This window comes from Salmo trutta, chromosome 19 (assembly GCF_901001165.1).
Source record: "Salmo trutta chromosome 19, fSalTru1.1, whole genome shotgun sequence".
Taxonomy (NCBI): Eukaryota; Metazoa; Chordata; class Actinopteri; order Salmoniformes; family Salmonidae; genus Salmo; species Salmo trutta.
Genome location: NC_042975.1, coordinates 45,730,304 through 45,748,514, shown reverse-complemented (window position 1 = coordinate 45,748,514; position 18,211 = coordinate 45,730,304). Strand labels below are relative to the sequence as shown.

The 18,211-nt window shown below is 46.5% G+C and overlaps 1 protein-coding gene across 5 annotated transcripts in view; it reads right to left on the bottom strand.

Annotated features, from left to right (window-relative positions):
- Nucleotides 1-18,211, bottom strand: part of LOC115154755 (ryanodine receptor 1) — a 72,334-nt gene that overhangs the window by 30,772 nt on the left and 23,351 nt on the right. For 3 of the 5 annotated variants that reach the window (XM_029701300.1, XM_029701301.1, XM_029701303.1), the window contains exons 36-76: nt 17,093-17,537; nt 16,426-17,007; nt 16,113-16,313; nt 15,922-16,033; nt 15,648-15,791; nt 13,232-13,505; nt 13,007-13,121; nt 12,759-12,891; nt 12,415-12,509; nt 12,175-12,310; nt 11,880-12,069; nt 11,640-11,754; nt 11,407-11,527; nt 11,013-11,182; nt 10,611-10,831; nt 10,250-10,340; nt 9,951-10,091; nt 9,659-9,822; nt 9,111-9,189; nt 8,922-9,011; nt 8,659-8,802; nt 8,475-8,552; nt 8,301-8,376; nt 8,059-8,182; nt 7,865-7,980; nt 7,673-7,740; nt 7,425-7,546; nt 7,166-7,215; nt 7,014-7,074; nt 6,782-6,908; nt 6,565-6,676; nt 6,262-6,343; nt 5,828-5,958; nt 5,376-5,696; nt 5,045-5,285; nt 4,757-4,844; nt 4,027-4,119; nt 3,341-3,355; nt 602-772; nt 406-465; nt 174-308 (exon numbers count right to left, since the gene is read on the bottom strand). In XM_029701300.1, the coding sequence (XP_029557160.1) occupies nt 174-308; nt 406-465; nt 602-772; nt 3,341-3,355; nt 4,027-4,119; nt 4,757-4,844; nt 5,045-5,285; nt 5,376-5,696; nt 5,828-5,958; nt 6,262-6,343; nt 6,565-6,676; nt 6,782-6,908; nt 7,014-7,074; nt 7,166-7,215; nt 7,425-7,546; nt 7,673-7,740; nt 7,865-7,980; nt 8,059-8,182; nt 8,301-8,376; nt 8,475-8,552; nt 8,659-8,802; nt 8,922-9,011; nt 9,111-9,189; nt 9,659-9,822; nt 9,951-10,091; nt 10,250-10,340; nt 10,611-10,831; nt 11,013-11,182; nt 11,407-11,527; nt 11,640-11,754; nt 11,880-12,069; nt 12,175-12,310; nt 12,415-12,509; nt 12,759-12,891; nt 13,007-13,121; nt 13,232-13,505; nt 15,648-15,791; nt 15,922-16,033; nt 16,113-16,313; nt 16,426-17,007; nt 17,093-17,537 (6,034 nt within the window). The remainder of the gene's footprint in view (nt 1-173; nt 309-405; nt 466-601; nt 773-3,340; nt 3,356-4,026; nt 4,120-4,756; nt 4,845-5,044; nt 5,286-5,375; nt 5,697-5,827; nt 5,959-6,261; nt 6,344-6,564; nt 6,677-6,781; nt 6,909-7,013; nt 7,075-7,165; nt 7,216-7,424; nt 7,547-7,672; nt 7,741-7,864; nt 7,981-8,058; nt 8,183-8,300; nt 8,377-8,474; nt 8,553-8,658; nt 8,803-8,921; nt 9,012-9,110; nt 9,190-9,658; nt 9,823-9,950; nt 10,092-10,249; nt 10,341-10,610; nt 10,832-11,012; nt 11,183-11,406; nt 11,528-11,639; nt 11,755-11,879; nt 12,070-12,174; nt 12,311-12,414; nt 12,510-12,758; nt 12,892-13,006; nt 13,122-13,231; nt 13,506-15,647; nt 15,792-15,921; nt 16,034-16,112; nt 16,314-16,425; nt 17,008-17,092; nt 17,538-18,211) is intronic. The other 2 variants (XM_029701302.1, XM_029701304.1) reach the window with 1 other exon arrangement.

The following is an 18,211-nucleotide window of genomic DNA, read 5'->3' as shown; positions in this document are numbered from 1 at the left end:
GATGCTGTAGGATTATACTGATGCTGTAGGATTATATTGATACTGTAGGATTATATTGATGCTGTAGGATTATAGGGACGCTGTAGGATTATATTGATGCTGTAGGATTATACTGATGCTGTAGGATTATATTGATGCTGTAGGATTGAACATGGGTGTATTACTCTACTCACCACCTCAATGTGATAGAGCACAGCTGACACCTCCTGCACCCTCTTCACCACTTTCTCTGGAGCGTCAGCATCCTCAGCCTTCCCTGCCATCTCCTTATACAGGGACATCTGCCAGCGCATGGACGGGTTCTCCACCTGGACACAACACACACACACTGCAGCTGGGGGAACACACACTGCAGCTGGGGGAACACCATGTATCACTTTACTGTACCAACCCACTCCATCTTACCTTGCCTTGAAGATGCAGGTTGTTTTGCAAGAACTCCCTTACTTCCTCATCAGTGTCCCTCTGGAAGAAAAATGTTTAGATATTTATTTTGGGAACAATTTCTTTGTCTAGATATACAGCCCTATGGTCCGGCACATAAGACTAGTCTACATGGTTACTATGGCAGAGTTATTCAAGACAGCCGAGGGCACACTACCAACGAGTATCGGATCTTGGCCAGGTTGATAAGCTCATGATCAGCAGGGGAGCACATGTTGAGGCCGATGGGGAGCATCTTTTTCAGGGCAGCCACAATAAGTGACGTCTGCACCGAGTAACGGTCTCCCCGTCTCTTCTTCTTGGTACGCTCCACGTCTGAGCCACCAGCCTGGAGAACATAAGGAGGGACCAAGGCGTTACGCATGTCTTCCTCATACATACGGTTGGCGCCACACCCACTATACGGGGGCACTGTACCACGTATCAATTAACACTGCTTAGCATTGAACCCATGACAGCACTGATTCAATGTCACAACACGCATTATTCCCAGCTTGCTACCTGTATTCCAGTGGACATGTGACCACTGCTTCTCGTTTGAATGACCTGTTGAGTTAGACAGTGTCCCCCTACCTGTTCACCCGGACAGTAGCTATCACAATACCAATAATTAACACCCTGTAATATCAAGAGCCATGGACTCCTCTCTGAACCCTTGAGTCTAGGTCACTTCCTTTACATGACCATATCCTTCAGTGTTTGCTGCGCGTGGACAAGCAATGTACTGAATGAGCAACCTACGGATACCCAGAATGAGGGCTACATCTCAGCACCATAACGATCCGAATCTCTGGCTGGTAAAGGGGAGGGGAATGTGAGAATGTAATACTGTATTGAGAAGGACTGGGGGGGGGGGGTGATGGGGTTGGGGGACGACAACTGAAAGGAAATCATTCTGATCTGTAGGACAGGAAATCAGTCAAACTGCACAGATAAAAACATGCTTACAACACACACACACATTACGTCCACATGAAAAATCATCCAGCATTCGATGGAAACACTGGCGAAAAACAACCTTCTACGGTATGTTTCTCAGGTGGGTTTGGCACCAGCAGAACTAGGTGAAGAATGAATACGTTACATGGTGTCGGAGAGTAACAGAAGCTCCTGTTGAAAACACACAAAACTATTTGCTGTTAGTAGCATTATGTTGATGGGAACTACAATCAGACTAATGGTGTTAGCTACCAACTAGCAAATCACACAAGCAAACCAAATGTCCGTGGGATACGTCCCGTCGCCCCTGTGCTCTCCTCCCGCACTCCTGTGCTGTTTCTGTGAGGGAACATTGTCTGTTGTCTGCCCTCTCTGACGTCCCCAGCAAGCTTGTATGCGTGTGTCATACAGCAGGCTGAGGACGGCCAAAGGAGTGAAGATAACGGAGGACCCCACAGTAATGGCCGCCCCACAAAACAGGAGAGGATGCAAAGCCCATAGAGATCCTATTAAATGAGTATTCTAACTGCTACTTCTATGGCAAAGTCGCTACGAACAGAGAATGTGTCGTAGATAAACGCACTGAAGGACTAAGGGAATCTGCAGTGGTGAAAAGTGAGAACAATGTGTTACAGTGAACTGCTCTATGTATCTGCATCTCAGAGTATGCCCTTTCACGCACCTAGCTTTTCCCCGTTACGTTTCCCTGTGAGTGTGAGTGGTAGGAGTGTTTCAAAGCCACTGATAAGTCCAGGCAGATTCAACCGCTTCTCCAAAACAGTACTTCAATGCAAGGAGTGTGTTACGAATAAGGCTGGTTTAGAGGAAGGTGGGTGCGATGGTTTTAAGGGAGATTTTAGAAGACGGGTTTGATTAAAATAGAATGAGGTGAGGTAAAGTCACATCGGGCATATTCTACATAGGGTAGTATAGAGCTCGTTCCAGAGACCTGCTTCAGTCCTGTTAAATATAGTGTCAGGTCAGGGTTAAAGTGGGACAGGTGGGTGGGTGGAGACTGACTGGCGGATAATGATGAAGAACAGCCATGGTCTGACACGGCAGTTAAAGGGAGTCAGTGCTGAGCGCAGAGAGGGGGGCTAACAGCATCCCCTTGTGGAGGGAGCTTGATCACAAACGCTATAGACCAACCAACCTTCAACAGAAAAGTAAAGACATGACTCCAACCCAACTACAATCAACTAAGTGCAAACTCATTGGCAGGATGATGGCACTCTGCTCCCACTGCTGCTTTGGGCAGGCCTAGTGCGGAGCCTAGTGTCATGAGCCCGACTCTAAGGCAGAGTACTTTCATCAAGCGCCTCCAGACTCCCTCCGTCACACACTGGCAGGACTGAGGGTGGCCCACGGTGGCCCGGCCCTTCATCCAATAGTGTTGTATCAGTATGCTGCATGTGTGCTTTTTTTTATCTGGCCTTTTCTACTGTGCCCGTCACACACTCGGTCACACAAGTGTGCTTATGAATGTAATTCTATGCAGATGACCAGTAAATGTTTTATGAGAGACTAAGAGTTGACGTTTAGCTGAGTGTATGTCACCGTCTAGATATGGGAACACAAGCCTGTCCCCAGTGTCGTCGACAGGGTAACTGGATCCAAAGCATATCAGTGACGCATGTAAGTCAATACAGACCAACTGTTTTCTATTTCTGTGTGTCATAGTGCAGATATAAACATGTGAAATGCTGGACCCAGTTTCGTCCCATTGGTGTTGCAGTAGAGTGCGAAACACGTAGCTAGTTACTGAGTGGACATGCACACCTGTCTCTATATACAAAGTATTTGGCTGCTAGTTGTGTGTGGGTGTTGTATTGGAACACGCTAGAAGCGTGGTTGTGGTGTCCCGGTGTGCCAGTGTGTCGGAGGGGTTGATGAAAAGCCCCTCAAAGTGAGGTGCCATGCGGTCAGCACAGTGGTCGTGCAGAAACAAAAGTCTAACCTCTGAGTCGCTGCCCTGGAAACCCAGCATCAACACAGAAAAAGAGGACAAGGGACAGTCAAAGAGAGAACACTTAACACACCTGCTAACGTTTCAATACTCGACCGCTCTACTGACATATACACGGCCTAATCTTATAGATTAGGATCGTATGCTTCTCTTAGTCCTCAAACGGAGAGAGAGAGAGAGAGAGGCCAAGGCCGGCATGAAAAACGGCTGAAAAGTTGCCAAAATGATCTAGCAAAAAAAAAAAAAAAAAAAAACGTTTTTAAAAGGCTTCCAATATACAATACCTGCTGAAGATGTCGTAGGGAAAAGACTTGAAAGAAGAGCCTTTTCTGTGGGGTTATTGTCAGTGATGATACAGCATTGTGCTATGCAGATATCAAGTACACAGTTTTGAAAAAGATACACCCGATTTGTATAGGTAAATTAAACACAACATGGTTAGCTCCAATAGGCTAGGAGAAGATCAATGAATGAATTGACAATTAAGTACGTGAGACATCTTTTATTTTTTTTTTGCTGCTGAAACATTTGAAAGCAAATGACGCAGGACATGAAACGCCGGCGTAAATGATGACCTCATTTATGATCGACGTTTCAGAAATTCATAGTCTTCCCAAATCCGCTGACATCAGTCTAACATGTCACATCACCTCAACGCTGAAGGTTGGTGGTCTCACCTTGCTCATCTTGCTCTTGCTGTCAGCAGTGAGGAAAGACATGTTATTAATCTCATTCATCACCACAAAGTTCTGCTCCTCTCGCTTGAAGTTCTACAGAGACACAAGAAAGAGAAAGATAATAATAATAATAATAATAATAACAGATTGGGTTTATATAGCACCAACTAGACCTCAAAGAGCTTTACACAGTAAGGGGGAAACTCACCTCATCCACCACCAATGTGTGGCACTTACCTGGGTGACGCATGGCAACCATTTTGTGCCAGAACGCTCACCACATATCAGCTTGCATGGTTTGCGCGGTAAGGAGTGATATATGCGAATTAGGAATGATTAGGTGGCCATGATGGAAATGGGGCCAGGTCGGGAATTTAACCAGGACTCCGGAGTTAACGCCCCTACTCTTACGAAAAGTGCCATGGGATTTTTAATGACCACAGAGAGTCAGGACAGCCGTTTAACGTCCCATCCGAAAGACGGCACCCTACGCAGGGCAACGTCCCCTTCACTGCCCTGGGGAATTGGGATTCGATAATTTTAAGACCAGAGAGAAGTGTGCCCCCTACTGGCCCTCCAACACCACTTCCAGCGGCATCTGGTCTCCCATCTAGGAACCGATCAGGACCAACCCTGCTTAGCTTCAGAGGCAAGCCGGCAGTGGGATGCAAGGTGGTATGCTGCTGGTGATATGACAGAAAAAGTTGTCACCTTTCAACCATTTACTCACATGAGATTTGGACCAGAAGATGAAGACCTCTCCAACCATTCTGAAGAGCTCCTCTGCATCTGGGTCCGGGCATGTCAACCACCTCGCCCTGCAAATGGAGGACATCTCTTTAAGGTTCTAGTGACCGAGAGACCGCCAACACCACAACACACATGTAGGCAAAGACAACTGGCAGGGGGAATGGCTTCTAACATGGACTGTTAGTGTACAGTAGAATACTGGCTATGATAGGGTGTACATTTCTAAAGAAAAAACATGACTGGCCACTAGTTTGCCTGTGTGCTGTACCTGTTATTGTCCACATAGCGGATGAGGAGAGGGTAGAGGGCGTACAGGTCCCTGCAGAGCACAGCAAACTCATCCCTGATGGTGCCCTCCTCCTCGTCCCCCTCGGCCTTCCCCTCCATACGCAGGTGGTCCTCCTCGGCCACCACCTTCCCTGTCCTCTTCTTCAGCTTCTCCATGGTGGGGATGAAATGGGACTTGAGCATCTCTGGCCTGGCCCTGCTCACAATAGGCTGGGAGAAGACTAGGGATAGAAGAGGAGTGGCCATGGTGAGATGGCAAGAAAACACACACAGACAGGCATAGTACACACATAGCATTGTGGCAACCTCACCAGCCAGCCTCTTCATCCAGGAGGCCTCGTCAATGCCCAGGTTGTTGACCACGATCTTCATGATGCTGCCCAGCAGCTGGTTGAGCTGGTCAGAGGTGACGTCGGTGCAGATCTGGCCCTCCAGCTCAGGGAAGTTCTCTACTCCTCTCTCCCACCAGCGAGGCAGGTAGTTACACAGCATGGGCAGAGTGATCTCGATCACATGGGGCATCTCAGTGTAACGGGCACCTGACTCTGCCAAGTCCCCGATCTCTTTCAGCAGAACGTCTAGCTCTGGTATGTCCTGGCATAACTCCTGGACCTCGTTGGGCAGACCCAAGACTATGGACATGGACAGAGACAGAGCGAGAGAGTCAGAGAGAGAGAGACCGGAGGTTAGAGGAGAGAGTGTTGAGGAACTCAAAAGTCAGGGTTGGACAGAGAACAAGTCACAGGAGCAGATGGGCACTCACTGGCTCTTTCTCTGGGGGTCTTGGTGGTGTAGACAGAGAAGGCATTGTACTCATTGAGATGGGGCTCGAGGTAGGCCACAGGCATAGCAGCCGCCAGATGGGCTAGACACTCCCCCAGGGCTGGCCTCTGCCTGGAGGAGGGATGTCAAGGCCAGTCAAACTCACAGATGATCAGGTGTTGTATTACTGTGCCGTTCACACAGAGAAACAACCACTTTACAATAGTACATCTATATCTTTTGGGGGGGGGGATAGGATAAAGTAATCCTTCTACCCCCCCCCCAAAAAAAAAAGATATAGATGTACTATTGTAAAGTGGTTGTTCCACTAGATATCACAAGGTGAATGCACCAATTTGTAAGTCGCTCTGGATAAGAGCGTCTGCTAAATGACGTAAATGTAAACGTAAGAAACAGAGCCTGACCCAGACTCACCTCTCCACATGAGGGTTCTTGACACTGCCCAGGGAGTAGATGGCGCACATGATGCGGTAACACGACATCTGGAGATCATCCACTGACCACCAAGAACACAGACACAAAAAAATTTAATAATAATAAAGCATTTTTTTTAAATCAACTAGACACTTTTCACAGTTTTGAGAGGAAGTAAACTGGAATGCTGTGTCATCACATGAATGCTGTGTCATCACATGAATGCTGTGTCATCACATGAATGCTGTGTCATCACATGAATGCTGTGTCATCACATGACTGCTGTGATGGCATATGACTCACGCATGACATCATCTCCAAACTGGTGCTGAGAGATGTGGTCGAACAGGGAGGTGAGGACTGGGAGCAGAGCAATGGTGGTGTAGTTGATGTTCTGGGACACGCCTTTCACCTGCTGTAGACGGACCATACAGTAGGGCAAGACATTTCAGACCAAAAGGCAACAGTTCTGGAATTGTTCAATTCCTACCTGTTTCACTTGTAGACACTTTGCTCTTACCTGGTTGCCTTTAGACACCTTTCCCAGTTTGAGGTTCTCCACCATCTTCTCGATATCATCAGCTGCACCCTCAAAGAACGACCGGAGCCCTGCCTTCACAATCTCAGGCCCAGACTTCATCACCGTCCTGAGGAATACGGAGCAGGGATAAAAAAGGACGGCTATGAGAAAATCTTGATCGAATACCTTTGTATTCGGATTGTGAAAACATTTTCCGACAAGTGCCGATTACCTTGCATCGAGTGATCGTGCCAGGATGTGAAGACAGTTGACGATAGCAGCAGCGTCGTTCCCTTAAATAGTGCAGAGGAAAACATAAGGGAAAAGACAACGGCTGACTGGACGAGACAGAACTAAATCATCAGGACAATGCGGATGTCTTACCGAAGAGAGAAACTCTGTGTCTCACCAGAGCAGCCATTTTACAGAAGATACTACGACAGGAGAGAAATCCAACAGGAAAAAGAGGAGGAAATGCAGAGAAAGGGAATGAATTATGAAAATAAAGGTACGAGAAAAGGAGAAATTACAGCACAGGTTCAAAAGAGAGACTTGAGAGGATGAATAGAGATAAAAGTGGCTAAAGCCAACTAACTAAAGTGAGGCGTAACAATATACTTAAGACGATGTGACCGAGAGTTACCTGGCAATCATCTCTTTCTCCTTGTTAGAGGAATGTCCTCCACTACCCAGGACTTTGGCCGGTGTGGACAGGAAGTACAGACAGTGGTTTTTAAAGTACTGGTTGATCAGGGGCAACAAGATCTGAGACAAACACAGTTCATCATCACATATATTGTTATACCCCTGCAGTAAACATGTAACAGCTGGATCAAATGTCATCTGTCCTCCCCTCGAGTCGGGCCTGTTTCAAAATGATTCTGCTCTCACCTTGGCAAAGAATTTGATCTCCTGCTCATGAGGCGACTTCTCCACTCTGCCACTGCTCACCACAGCCTCTGGAAAAACACACAAGAAAAACATTTTGGAGTGTTGTTAACAAGTGAAATGTCAACACTGACATTAATTGAGCACTATTTCATTGGTTATTATCATCCACCCTCCTCCCAGAGCCCACTCTACCAAGATGAGCTATGAACTCTTGGGCGATCTCCATCCACTTCAACAGCTTCTGCAGGAAACCATAGGCAAAGCGCTTCTCGATAGATGAGATGTCTGACTCCATGTCTTTCATTCCCCTAGAGAAAGCATTAAAAAGCATGACTTGTTAATACATATTCAGTTGCTTCTATAACGTCAATGACTTCTCCTTTTACCTGGTGACTGCAAATCCATTGAGTTGAAGAAATTTGAGAAGCTCGTGAGCCTTTTCCCTGTCTCGTGCCTTCTCCTTTGCTGTCAGGGTGTCATAGGGTACAAGCAAAGGGTGGGCGCCTCCTCCTACACACAGTCAAAACACACAGAGTTGCCATTAACTTTGCTAAAAGCGAAAGGTGACTGGTAATTCTGTAGTCTATATCCTCCCTTTTCTTCCCCCCAGAACAGAATGACCTCTGACCTTTGGACTGCAGCTCCATCTTCTTCTTTCGACCCCAGGTGTTGTGATAGTTCTCTGCAAGTTGTTCTGCCATTGACTGGGCAAATGAGAAATTAAAAGAAGAAAAAAAACATGGTCAAATAACAACGTGTGAAGCAAATAAGACGGACGGTCCAAACTTCAGTGTCATCATACCTGCAGCTCTCTTGACAGTGCCATGTGGGATATTTCAATTGGTTGGGGACTGTAGCCATGGCTGGGGTCATATGTTGCCTGAAAGACACATATTTGTGTTCGTAACGTTCGTTAAGACTTCTCATCATCTCTGTCTGATCTGAAGAACGGTTATTCATCCTTTGATCTTCCCACTTCTCTGTACCTGCGCAGTCTGAGAGATCTTCCGAGCTGCCTTCTTCTGCTCAGCCTTGGCTTCATCTCCTTCCCTCGTTTGATCCAGAGTCCACTCCCATGCAATCATGGCCTTCATGGACTCTTTGATGGGCCAACGGTAGATCTCTTTGTCCTATAAGGGAAGAGATCGTTACAGACAGAGGGCATCAGTGAGCAGCAACATAAAGACCTGCGGTGGTTGACAGAAATCACTATGCATTGCGGAAGAAAATGATCAACTGTGCCTCTTACCTTCTCGGAGAACGTTTTGTACGGTCGGAGCATGGGGTGAGTTTTTGAATTTTCATCCAACATCTCTCCATACGTCCAGTTATTCTGAATCTGCAGGTGAACAGACATGCAGCAAATTACTTCAGTTACACCGTACATTGTACAACTGATGTTGATACACAAATACTTCAAGTTGATATTTTTACTGACCTTTTCAAAGGCCCACTTGTCATGTGTGTACTCAGCATATCTGTTGATGAAGCCATCCAATCTCTCAGGGATGATAGTACTGTAATACAAAACATTGTAGACTTCAGTACGCCATTGTCATAACTTACTATACAGTAGCTAAAAGCAGAGGATGTTGTGTAATATTTATAAAAATATCAACACTGTCCGTTGATACGGTGTCTTATCTATTTAAGCTGTAAGGCCCGAGGGGGTGTGGTATATGGCCAATTTACCACGGCTAAGGGCTGTTCTTACCCATGACGCAACGCGGAGTGCCTGGACACAGCCCTTAGCCTTGGTATAATGGCCATATATCATAAACCACCGAAGAGCCTTATTGCTATTATAAACTGGTTACCAACGCACTTAGAGCAGTAAAACAAATGTTTCGTCATACCCATGGTATACGGTCTGATATACCATGGCCTTCAGCCAATCAGCATTCAGGGCTCAAACCACCCAGTTTATAAATTGTTTTAGAGTATTCTCCTATTGGTTTACTGCCTTCTCCCATTCTAGGGTCTTACTTTGTGGTCTCCACTGGTTTGGGATCAAAGTTTCCCTCTGCATCCACCAAAGCTTTCTTCTCAGTCTTGGAGGAGTAGCTGGCATCTACATAATCTGGAGGGATGGCGCCAGCAATGGCGCATATGCACGGCATGGCAATTTTGAACAGCTCGGCATCAAATTTCTGAAACCAGAACCAGAGGACATAGCGGAAATAAATTCTACAATGATATACCATATCAACGTTTTCTTATTGGAGGAAAACATTTCCTAGGTTTCCATGCAGCTGACAGAGCAGTGTAATAGTGTAACCTTGTGGGCCAGGGACTCAAAGATGCCCCAGAAGAGTTTACGGGTTAGATGCAGCTCCTCCTCTGATGACACTCCAAAGTTGCCCCAGCCGTTGGGCAGGCAATAGTACTTCCAACAACGCTCATAGTGATTGGTCAAAAGCTGCAGCCAACAAAATAAGATTATGAAATCAGCTTCATTTGGCATACTAACATCTGGATGATAAATTCATTGACTATCTTGACGTGGCCATCTTCATTTATTTGTTTTGTTTCTATAAAGTTTTGATTGGACAATGACCGGTTAAGACATGTCCATACCTTGAGTGGCATTTTGGCATATTCATTGAGAATTGGCACATCAAATACCAGCCTTCTCAACAGGTGTTGTAACATGGATGGCCGCAGATTCCTAAGAAATAGAGGCAAATAAATCAGCACATGTAAATAATCGAAATAAATAATAATAAGAAAATAAATGCATCAAACATGGTTAAACAACTCACTAAAAGTTCACTGTACAAATAGTTTACGGAAGAGGACATCCCAATGTCCAGGAGATATTAACATTAACTGATAGGGGGAACAAAGAAAAAAAATCCACTTATGCAATGCAGAAAGACAGATTTTAGATAACGACAGTTAGAAGGTGAACCGTGCCAGGGTAATAAGTCCAACTCACTTGCACAAAGCCATGAGACACTCCTCGATAACATCCCTCTGGGCCTTAGTGAAGGCTCGTCCGCGGGACAGACGGTAGATGGTGTGCAGCATAGAGTCGATCATGATGGCCCGGTGGTCAGTGCCAGCGAACAAAAAGGCACACTTGGTGATGAGGGGCAGCACGGCCAGAGAGAGGTAGCGGTTCAGTGCCAGGGCCATCTCTGTGGTGCAGAAAGCCGCCTAGTGGGGAGAGATCCCTTTAAACGGTCATATTCGCTGCATTCAAAAGTCCACACACTACCTATTCAATACAAAGCAAGTGTTTATATGACACCTAAATCAATGAGGAGCGTAAAGCGCAGACAAGGTGAATGTCTTATGTGGTGTATATGAGTAGTGAGATAGAGAGAGGATGACTCACTGTGTCCAGAGAAGCAGCTGCCCTCATGTCAGGCAGGAAGCCCACCTCCAGCACATGAAGCAGGAAGTCTTGGTTGTCAATACCATACACTCTGTCAAGGAACAGCACCATGGGAGCCTTGTGGTCCGGCACAAAACTGGAAGACATCTTGGGTTCAATGACGCTGTTATCTAGACGTCACAAAAAGACAGAGGGAAGTTGGAAGAGGAGAATAATGTTAGGATTCACATTATTTAACGATTCTGACTAATTACAGATATAAAATTGAATATATTATGATCAAACTAAACTTAAACCCTCTGTTGTTCCATTTCCTCATCAAGACGTCAAGATTCTCTTTCCTTGAGCCAGCACAAGAGTTCATTGAATCCAAATGGTTTTGCCTCGGACTCACCTTTTCCAAAGTCTGGTATCTGGACAGACAGGCTGATGACTCCCACCAGGTCCTCCATAGGCACCAGGGACCTCAGGATGGCCCTGATCCTCAGAGCCTCGCCCTTCCCAGCCTGGATCAACTGCGGGGCAAACAACAAATAGCAACGTCTTAGAATGAACCGCAGCAGCTTGCCAGCTCCATTCCATAACCCTTGGCTTCTCTCTCAATGTTTTCCAATGCTCAGTACTCACATGCATCTCTGGAGCGCAGCGTCCCAGCAAGTCAATGAGAGCTGAGTAGAAGGACATGATGGCATTCCCCAGGTGAACCTTGTTCTCCTCGTGCTGCTCCTCCCCACCAGGGAACCTACCAGTGAAGAAGGAAGAATCAACACGCAGGCCCAAAACTTGTCAAAGGAGAACATGTTCTCATCTACTACACTAGTAAATACTGTAGATATTCAATCAGTGCCTCGGTGGTTTGGCTCTTACATGCCGGGGAAGCGCCTGTCTTTCTTCACGGTGGGGCCGTCCCTGGCAGGATCTTCAGAGATCTTGATGGCCTCCTCTATAGCAGCCAGCAGGCCATTCCCACCCTCTCCTCTCAGGGCCGGGCCAAAACACTCTGGCCGACGGATCAGAAGACGCACCACCACATTGGCATTCTCCTCTACGCTCTCTCCTACAGGGGGGCATAGAGCCAAACCACGCTCAGTGATGAAAGGTAAACAGAAAGACATCATCCCAACAGTAGTGTATTCCATTACGAGGTCCGCAAAACACAGACCATTGACGAAGACAGCGAAGCGGAGGAAGTCCAGGTATTTCTCTCCGCCACACGGGTTCCAGCCAATGTCAGGGTAACCCTTAGCCAGGAGCTGGGGACAGCTCTGGAGCCCACAGCCTGCGAGGTACTTCACCACCTGGGAGGAAAAACACAGGACAAAAGAGACAGAAAGAGAGATGACCAATGTGCTATATGCAGCTGCCTCAGAGAAACTGCACGTGTTTGTTGAGGCTGTCCAACCTTCTCCAGGTCTTGTTCCTGTAGAGCCAGAGCCAGCTCATTGTTGTCAATGCAGGATGCTGCAGCCACGTCTAGAGGGGTGGAGCCACGCATTCCTGAAAGACATCCATAACATGTTCAGTCCCAACACACAGACAAACTATTCTGCCTTTAGAGGGATTATGTCAACCTAACCTTATAAGAATACAAACTTGTATTGGCAGAAGATTTTTGATTTAACCCTTATTTTACCAGGTAAATTGACTGAGAACACATTCTCATTTACAGCAACGATCTGGGGAATAGTTACAGGGGAGAGGAGGGGGGGATGAATGAGCCAATTGGAAGATATCAATGTCCCTCACCAAGGCCAATGCCACTGTTCTGTAGCAGGTAGCTGAGGTGGTCGAACATGGAACGCTGGTTCTGGCGACTGATACGACAGAAGTAGCACAGGAAACGACAGCAGTTGGTGACCATACGAGGGAATCTGATCTCCTGCGGAGGAACACACGCAAGGGGAATCCACTGACTACGGCGTAATACCATTTAACGCATTCCCATTTTCAGCCAAGCATTGATCCTGTTGTTATGAGCCACGTAACCACTTTACCTTGGAGTCGCCACCACCCAGCACGTTGACCATCACCTCCATGACAGTCTCGTGCATGCCCAGCGCTCGCATCAGGTTGGGGTGCTGATAAAACACTTTGTTGCTCATGATGTTTCTGATGGAGAGAGAAGGCTCATGTTGACTCTCAGTTCCTCCTGTTGATCCTCAATCCATCCAGTTTTCTGTATAGTAAATTATTTTACTGGTCTACTGTGTACTACTGACCCGATGCTCTGGATCATGAGTCTCTCCTCCTCGGGGCCCATCTGGACGATGAGCAGCGAGCGGATCTGTCCCAGGCACTCCAGCAGGTCCATAGTATCCTTTATGGAGATGGCGTTGATGGTGTAGGCCTTGGGCAGGGCCCGGATCAGCTCCCCCAGCCCGTCATACTGACGGTGCAGCAGGCTGAACATCAGACGCACCAGCTCAGGGTTCTGGATGAACGACTCCTGGGCCCAGTGGATCATAGTGTGGGAGATTAGCTCCTGGAGGGTGCCTAGAGGAGAGAGAGGGGAGGTTATAAACAAGAGGCATCACTTGATTGATTGATTGTTGAAACCGAATGAAATTATCCCATGACTAGACTGACATTTCAATTTTGTAATGTTGTCTCCAGCTGGAGCAGCCTCCTGCTTTTAAAGGTGCAATATGCAGAAATCACTATGCCATTTGCTGGTTGCTAAAATTCGAATAGTTCGCCAAATGTCAGTTTATGTGACAAAACAAGCACAAAACAAGTCTAGAGAATCATTGTAAACCACTGCGAAATATCTTTTCAATAACCCATTTTTTTTTTTGCAGCTGTTTGAAGCTAGTGTACAAAATTGAAAGTAATAGATGCAAAAACTAAACTTACAGTTGAAGTCGGAAGTTTATATACACCTTAGCCAAATACATTTAAACTCAGTTTTTCACAATTCCTGACATGTAATCCTAGTAAAAATTCCCTGTCTTAGGTCAGTTAGGATCACCACTTTATTTTAAGAATGTGAAATGTCAGAATGATAGTAGAGAGAATTATTTCTTTCAGCTTTTATTTCTTTCATCACATTCCCAGTGGGTCAGAAGTTTACATACTCGCAATTAGTATTTGTTAGCATTGCCTTTAAATTGTTGAACTTGGGTCAAAGGTTTCGGGTAGCCTTCCACAAGCATCCCACAATAAGTTGGGTGAATTTTGGCCCATTCCTCCTGACAGAGCTGGTGTAACAGTCAGGTTTGTAGGCCTCCTTGCTCGCACATGCTATTTCAGTTCTGCCCACAAATTTCTATAGGATTGAGGTCAGGGCTTTGTGATGGCCACTCCAATACCTTGACTTTGTTGTCCTTAAGCCATTTTGCCACAACTTTGGAAGTATGCTTGGGGTCATTGTCCACTTGGAAGACCCATTTGTGACCATGCTTTAACTTCCTGGCTGATGTCTTGAGATGTTGCTTCAATATATCCACATAATTTTCCTGCCTCATGATACCATCTATTTTGTGAAGTGCACCAGTCCCTCCTGCAGCTAAGCACCCCCACAACATGATGCTGCCACCCCCGTGCTTCACGGTTGGGATGGTGTTCTTTGGCTTGCAAGCCTCCCCCTTTTTCCTCCAAACATAACAATGGTCATTATGGCCAAACAGTTCTATTTTTATTTCATCAGACGAGAGGACATTTCTCCAAAAAGTACAATCTCTGTCCCCATGTGCAGTTGCAAACCGTAGTCTGGCTTTTTTATGGCGGTTTTGGAGCAGTGGCTTCTTCCTTGCGGAGCGGCCTTTCAGGTTATGTCGATACAGGACTCGTTTTACTGTGGATATAGATACTTTGTATCTATTTCCTCCAGCATCTTCACAAGGTCCTTTGCTGTTGTTCTGGGATTGATTTGCACTTTTCGCACTAAAGTACGTTCATCTCTAGGAGACAGAACGCGTCTCCTTCCTGAGCGGTATGACGGCTGTGCGGTCCCATGGTGTTTATACTTGCGTACTATTGTTTGTACAGATGAACGTGGTACTTTCAGGCATTTGGAAATTGCTCCCATGGATGAAGAGGTCTTGTGGAGGTCTACAATTGCTTTTCTGAGGTCTTGGCTGATTTTCCCATGATGTCAAGCAAAGAGGCACTGAGTTTGAAGGTAGGCCTTGAAATACATCCACAGGTACACCTCCAATTGACTCAAATGATGTCAATTAGCCTATCAGACGCTTCTAAAGCCATGACATCATTTTCTGGAATTTGTCAAACTGTTTAAAGGCACAGTCAACTTAGTGTATGTAAACTTCTGACGCACTGGAATTGTAATACAGTGAATTATAAGTGAAATAATCTGTCTGTAAACAATTGTTGAAAAAATTACTTGTGTCATGCACAAAGTAGATGTCCTAACCGACTTGCCAAAACTATAGTTTGTTAACAATAAATTTGTGGAATGGTTGAAAAACGAGTTTTAATGACTCCAACCTAAGTTTATGTAAACTTCCGACTTCAACTGTATGTGAATTTGGTCAGGTCGCCCAAAACGTTACATTAATTAATTATCCAATAAATGCAATCAATCAATCATTCAGATTGTCTTCTGGCATTGAAGGTACATCTTTGGCTTGATTTTACTGTTTTTCAGTGGGACAAGTGATAAAGAGTGAGACTCACTGGGTTTGGTCTCTTCTACAGGTTCCGGCTCCTCCTCTACCTTCTTCTTGCGGAGGTGCCTCAACTTGTCCAACATTCTGAAGAGTCGTCCTTTGAGAGACATATCCAACTCCTCCTCCACCTCTTCCTCTTCAATGTGTACACCTGACGGTGACATGAGGGATGAAAGACCATTGACACTAGCTGCTCACCTCAAATTTCGGCTATATACATGTATACAAGTGACGTTCTAAGTTACATTTGGCGATATAGGTACTGAATGAGTTTGACTGACCGCAGTGTGCAAGCAGGTTCTTGTGAAAAGACAGCAGGGCATCGCGGACCTCGTCAGGCACAGGACACTCCTCATCCTCCGCAATGCTCTTAAAGTTCATCAGCATGTTGACCTGCAGGTGAAAATCAACACGTTGTTGTCACCGTTCATGTACTGTTATAAGCGGGACGGTACACGGAGGCTGAAGGTACCTGCTCCTGCGGTGGGGAGCGGAACTCGCGGGTCTTGCGGGCAGTCTCGGCAGCGCTCATGGTGAACGCCAGCATGAGCTCGTTGTAGCGGGCTCTCTGGTTGGCCTGCACCTGGCTCACAAACTGGTCTGAGAAGGCTATGATGGCCTCCACCCTGTGGCGCAACTCACAGTCACAGAAATACTGAAGCAGAGTGCACATCTGACGGACAGAAAGGAAAAGACATGAGATGAAGCAATATTGATTAGTATAATTGGTCAAACTTTGGAGGATTTTGAAAGTTACAGTGATGTGATAAGAGACACACACCAACCTGTAGCTTGACAGACTCTGGCAGCTTCATGTGCAGTAATCCCTCTTCCAGACCTACTTGTTCTTCTGCCTCTCCGTCTGCCTCTCCAGGCGTCACCTCCTTCTCCGTCTCCTCAGCACCTTTCTCTCCATCCACTTTCTCTCCGTCCTCCTCCTCTTCTTCCTCTTCTTCCTCTTTTTCTACCGGCTCCTCCAGCTCTGCCTCCAGTTCCTCATCTTCCTCACCCATCCCCTCGTCCTCCATTTCTGTTTCATGTCCGCTCTCTACTGCTCCCTCCTCTTCCTCCTTCACCTCCTCCCCCCCTTCTTTGAGCGCCAGCGTTTGGCTCCCCGCGCCCTTGGCTGTGGCTTCTGCTTCTTCTGCAGCAGCCTCTGCCTCGCCACTGAACACCGTGGGCTCTATCATCTTCAGGATGTGCTTGACATCTTCATTCTCGAACACGCCCATGATGAGCAGGGTGCTGATGAGCTTGAGGATGGGGACAAAGTGGAACTCAACACTGCCTCCTACAGGATCCCTCATGGCCTGACCACCGTCTTGTACAGCTTCTGTCAGCATGGTCAGGGCCTTCGCCTTCAGCACCTACAGGAGAGAGACATTAATCACCATTGGTCAGTTCAAACAGAAAACCCTTCCGCTCTTGCTCCATCAGCCTGAGGCTTTTTACCTGTAGGGGGATGAATGGGCTGAGGGTGTAGATGTCCAGGTCTGTCCCCACAAAGCCAGTGGGGGAGAAGTGGAGTTTGGGGCGCAGGCAGGTAGTGAGGCCCACCCCTGGTAAAGCATGGGAGTTGTCAGTGTCTGAGTAGAGGTTGATGCTGCGTGTCTCGTCTGTCATGGGCACGATGAACTCCTTGTTGGTCATGAGGCGGTTCCTCTTGGCCGACTCCAGGTGCATGCTGATGAGCAGGTCGTAGTAGCCGCTCCTCATTGGTCCAGGCAGGTAGGTGTTCTCTATGGCGTAGAACAGCTGGGACTCGTCAACATGACTGCATAGGGCGTGAGCCACGCGGTTGTTCCCCAGAGCACAGACCGAGCCGTATAGCTTCAGAGTGTGGTAGTGGAACTTCAGCAGGTCCATACGCTCCGACAACTCCAGGACGTCAATACATCTAGAGGGGACAAAGGGAATAGAACTGTATGGCACAAGGCTGTATAGATTGACAAGTCTATTGCATCAGAGCTAGAGTGGGTGGCTATATTTCTTTTCCAATACTATAGCAAATACTGAAATCAACAAAAGCCTGTCCATTTCATCATGTGATCTTTGTTAAAAGCTGCAGTGCCTTCAGAAAGTATTCACACCCCTTGACTTTTTCCACATTTTGTTGTGTTACAGTCTGAATTTAAAATGGATTGGATTGAGATGTTTTGGTCACTGGCCTACACACACACAATACACTATAATGTCAAAGTGGAATTGTGTTTTTATACATTTTTACAAATGAATTAAAAATGAAAAGCTGAAAGGTCTTGAGTTAATAGGTATTGGCTCACGAGTGGCGCAGTAGTCTAAGGCACTGCATCTCAGTGCTAGAGGCATCACTACAGACCCTGGTTCGATTCCAGGCTGTATCACAACCGGCCGTGATTGGGAGTCCCATAGGGCGGCGCACAATTGGCCCAATGTCGTCCAAGTTAGGGTTTGACCGGGGTAGGCCGTCATTATAAATAAGAATTTGTTCTTAACTGACTTGCATAGTTAAATAAATAAAAATATTTAACCCCTCATGGCAAGCCTAATTAAGTTCAGGAGTAAAAATATGCTTAACAAATCACATAATAA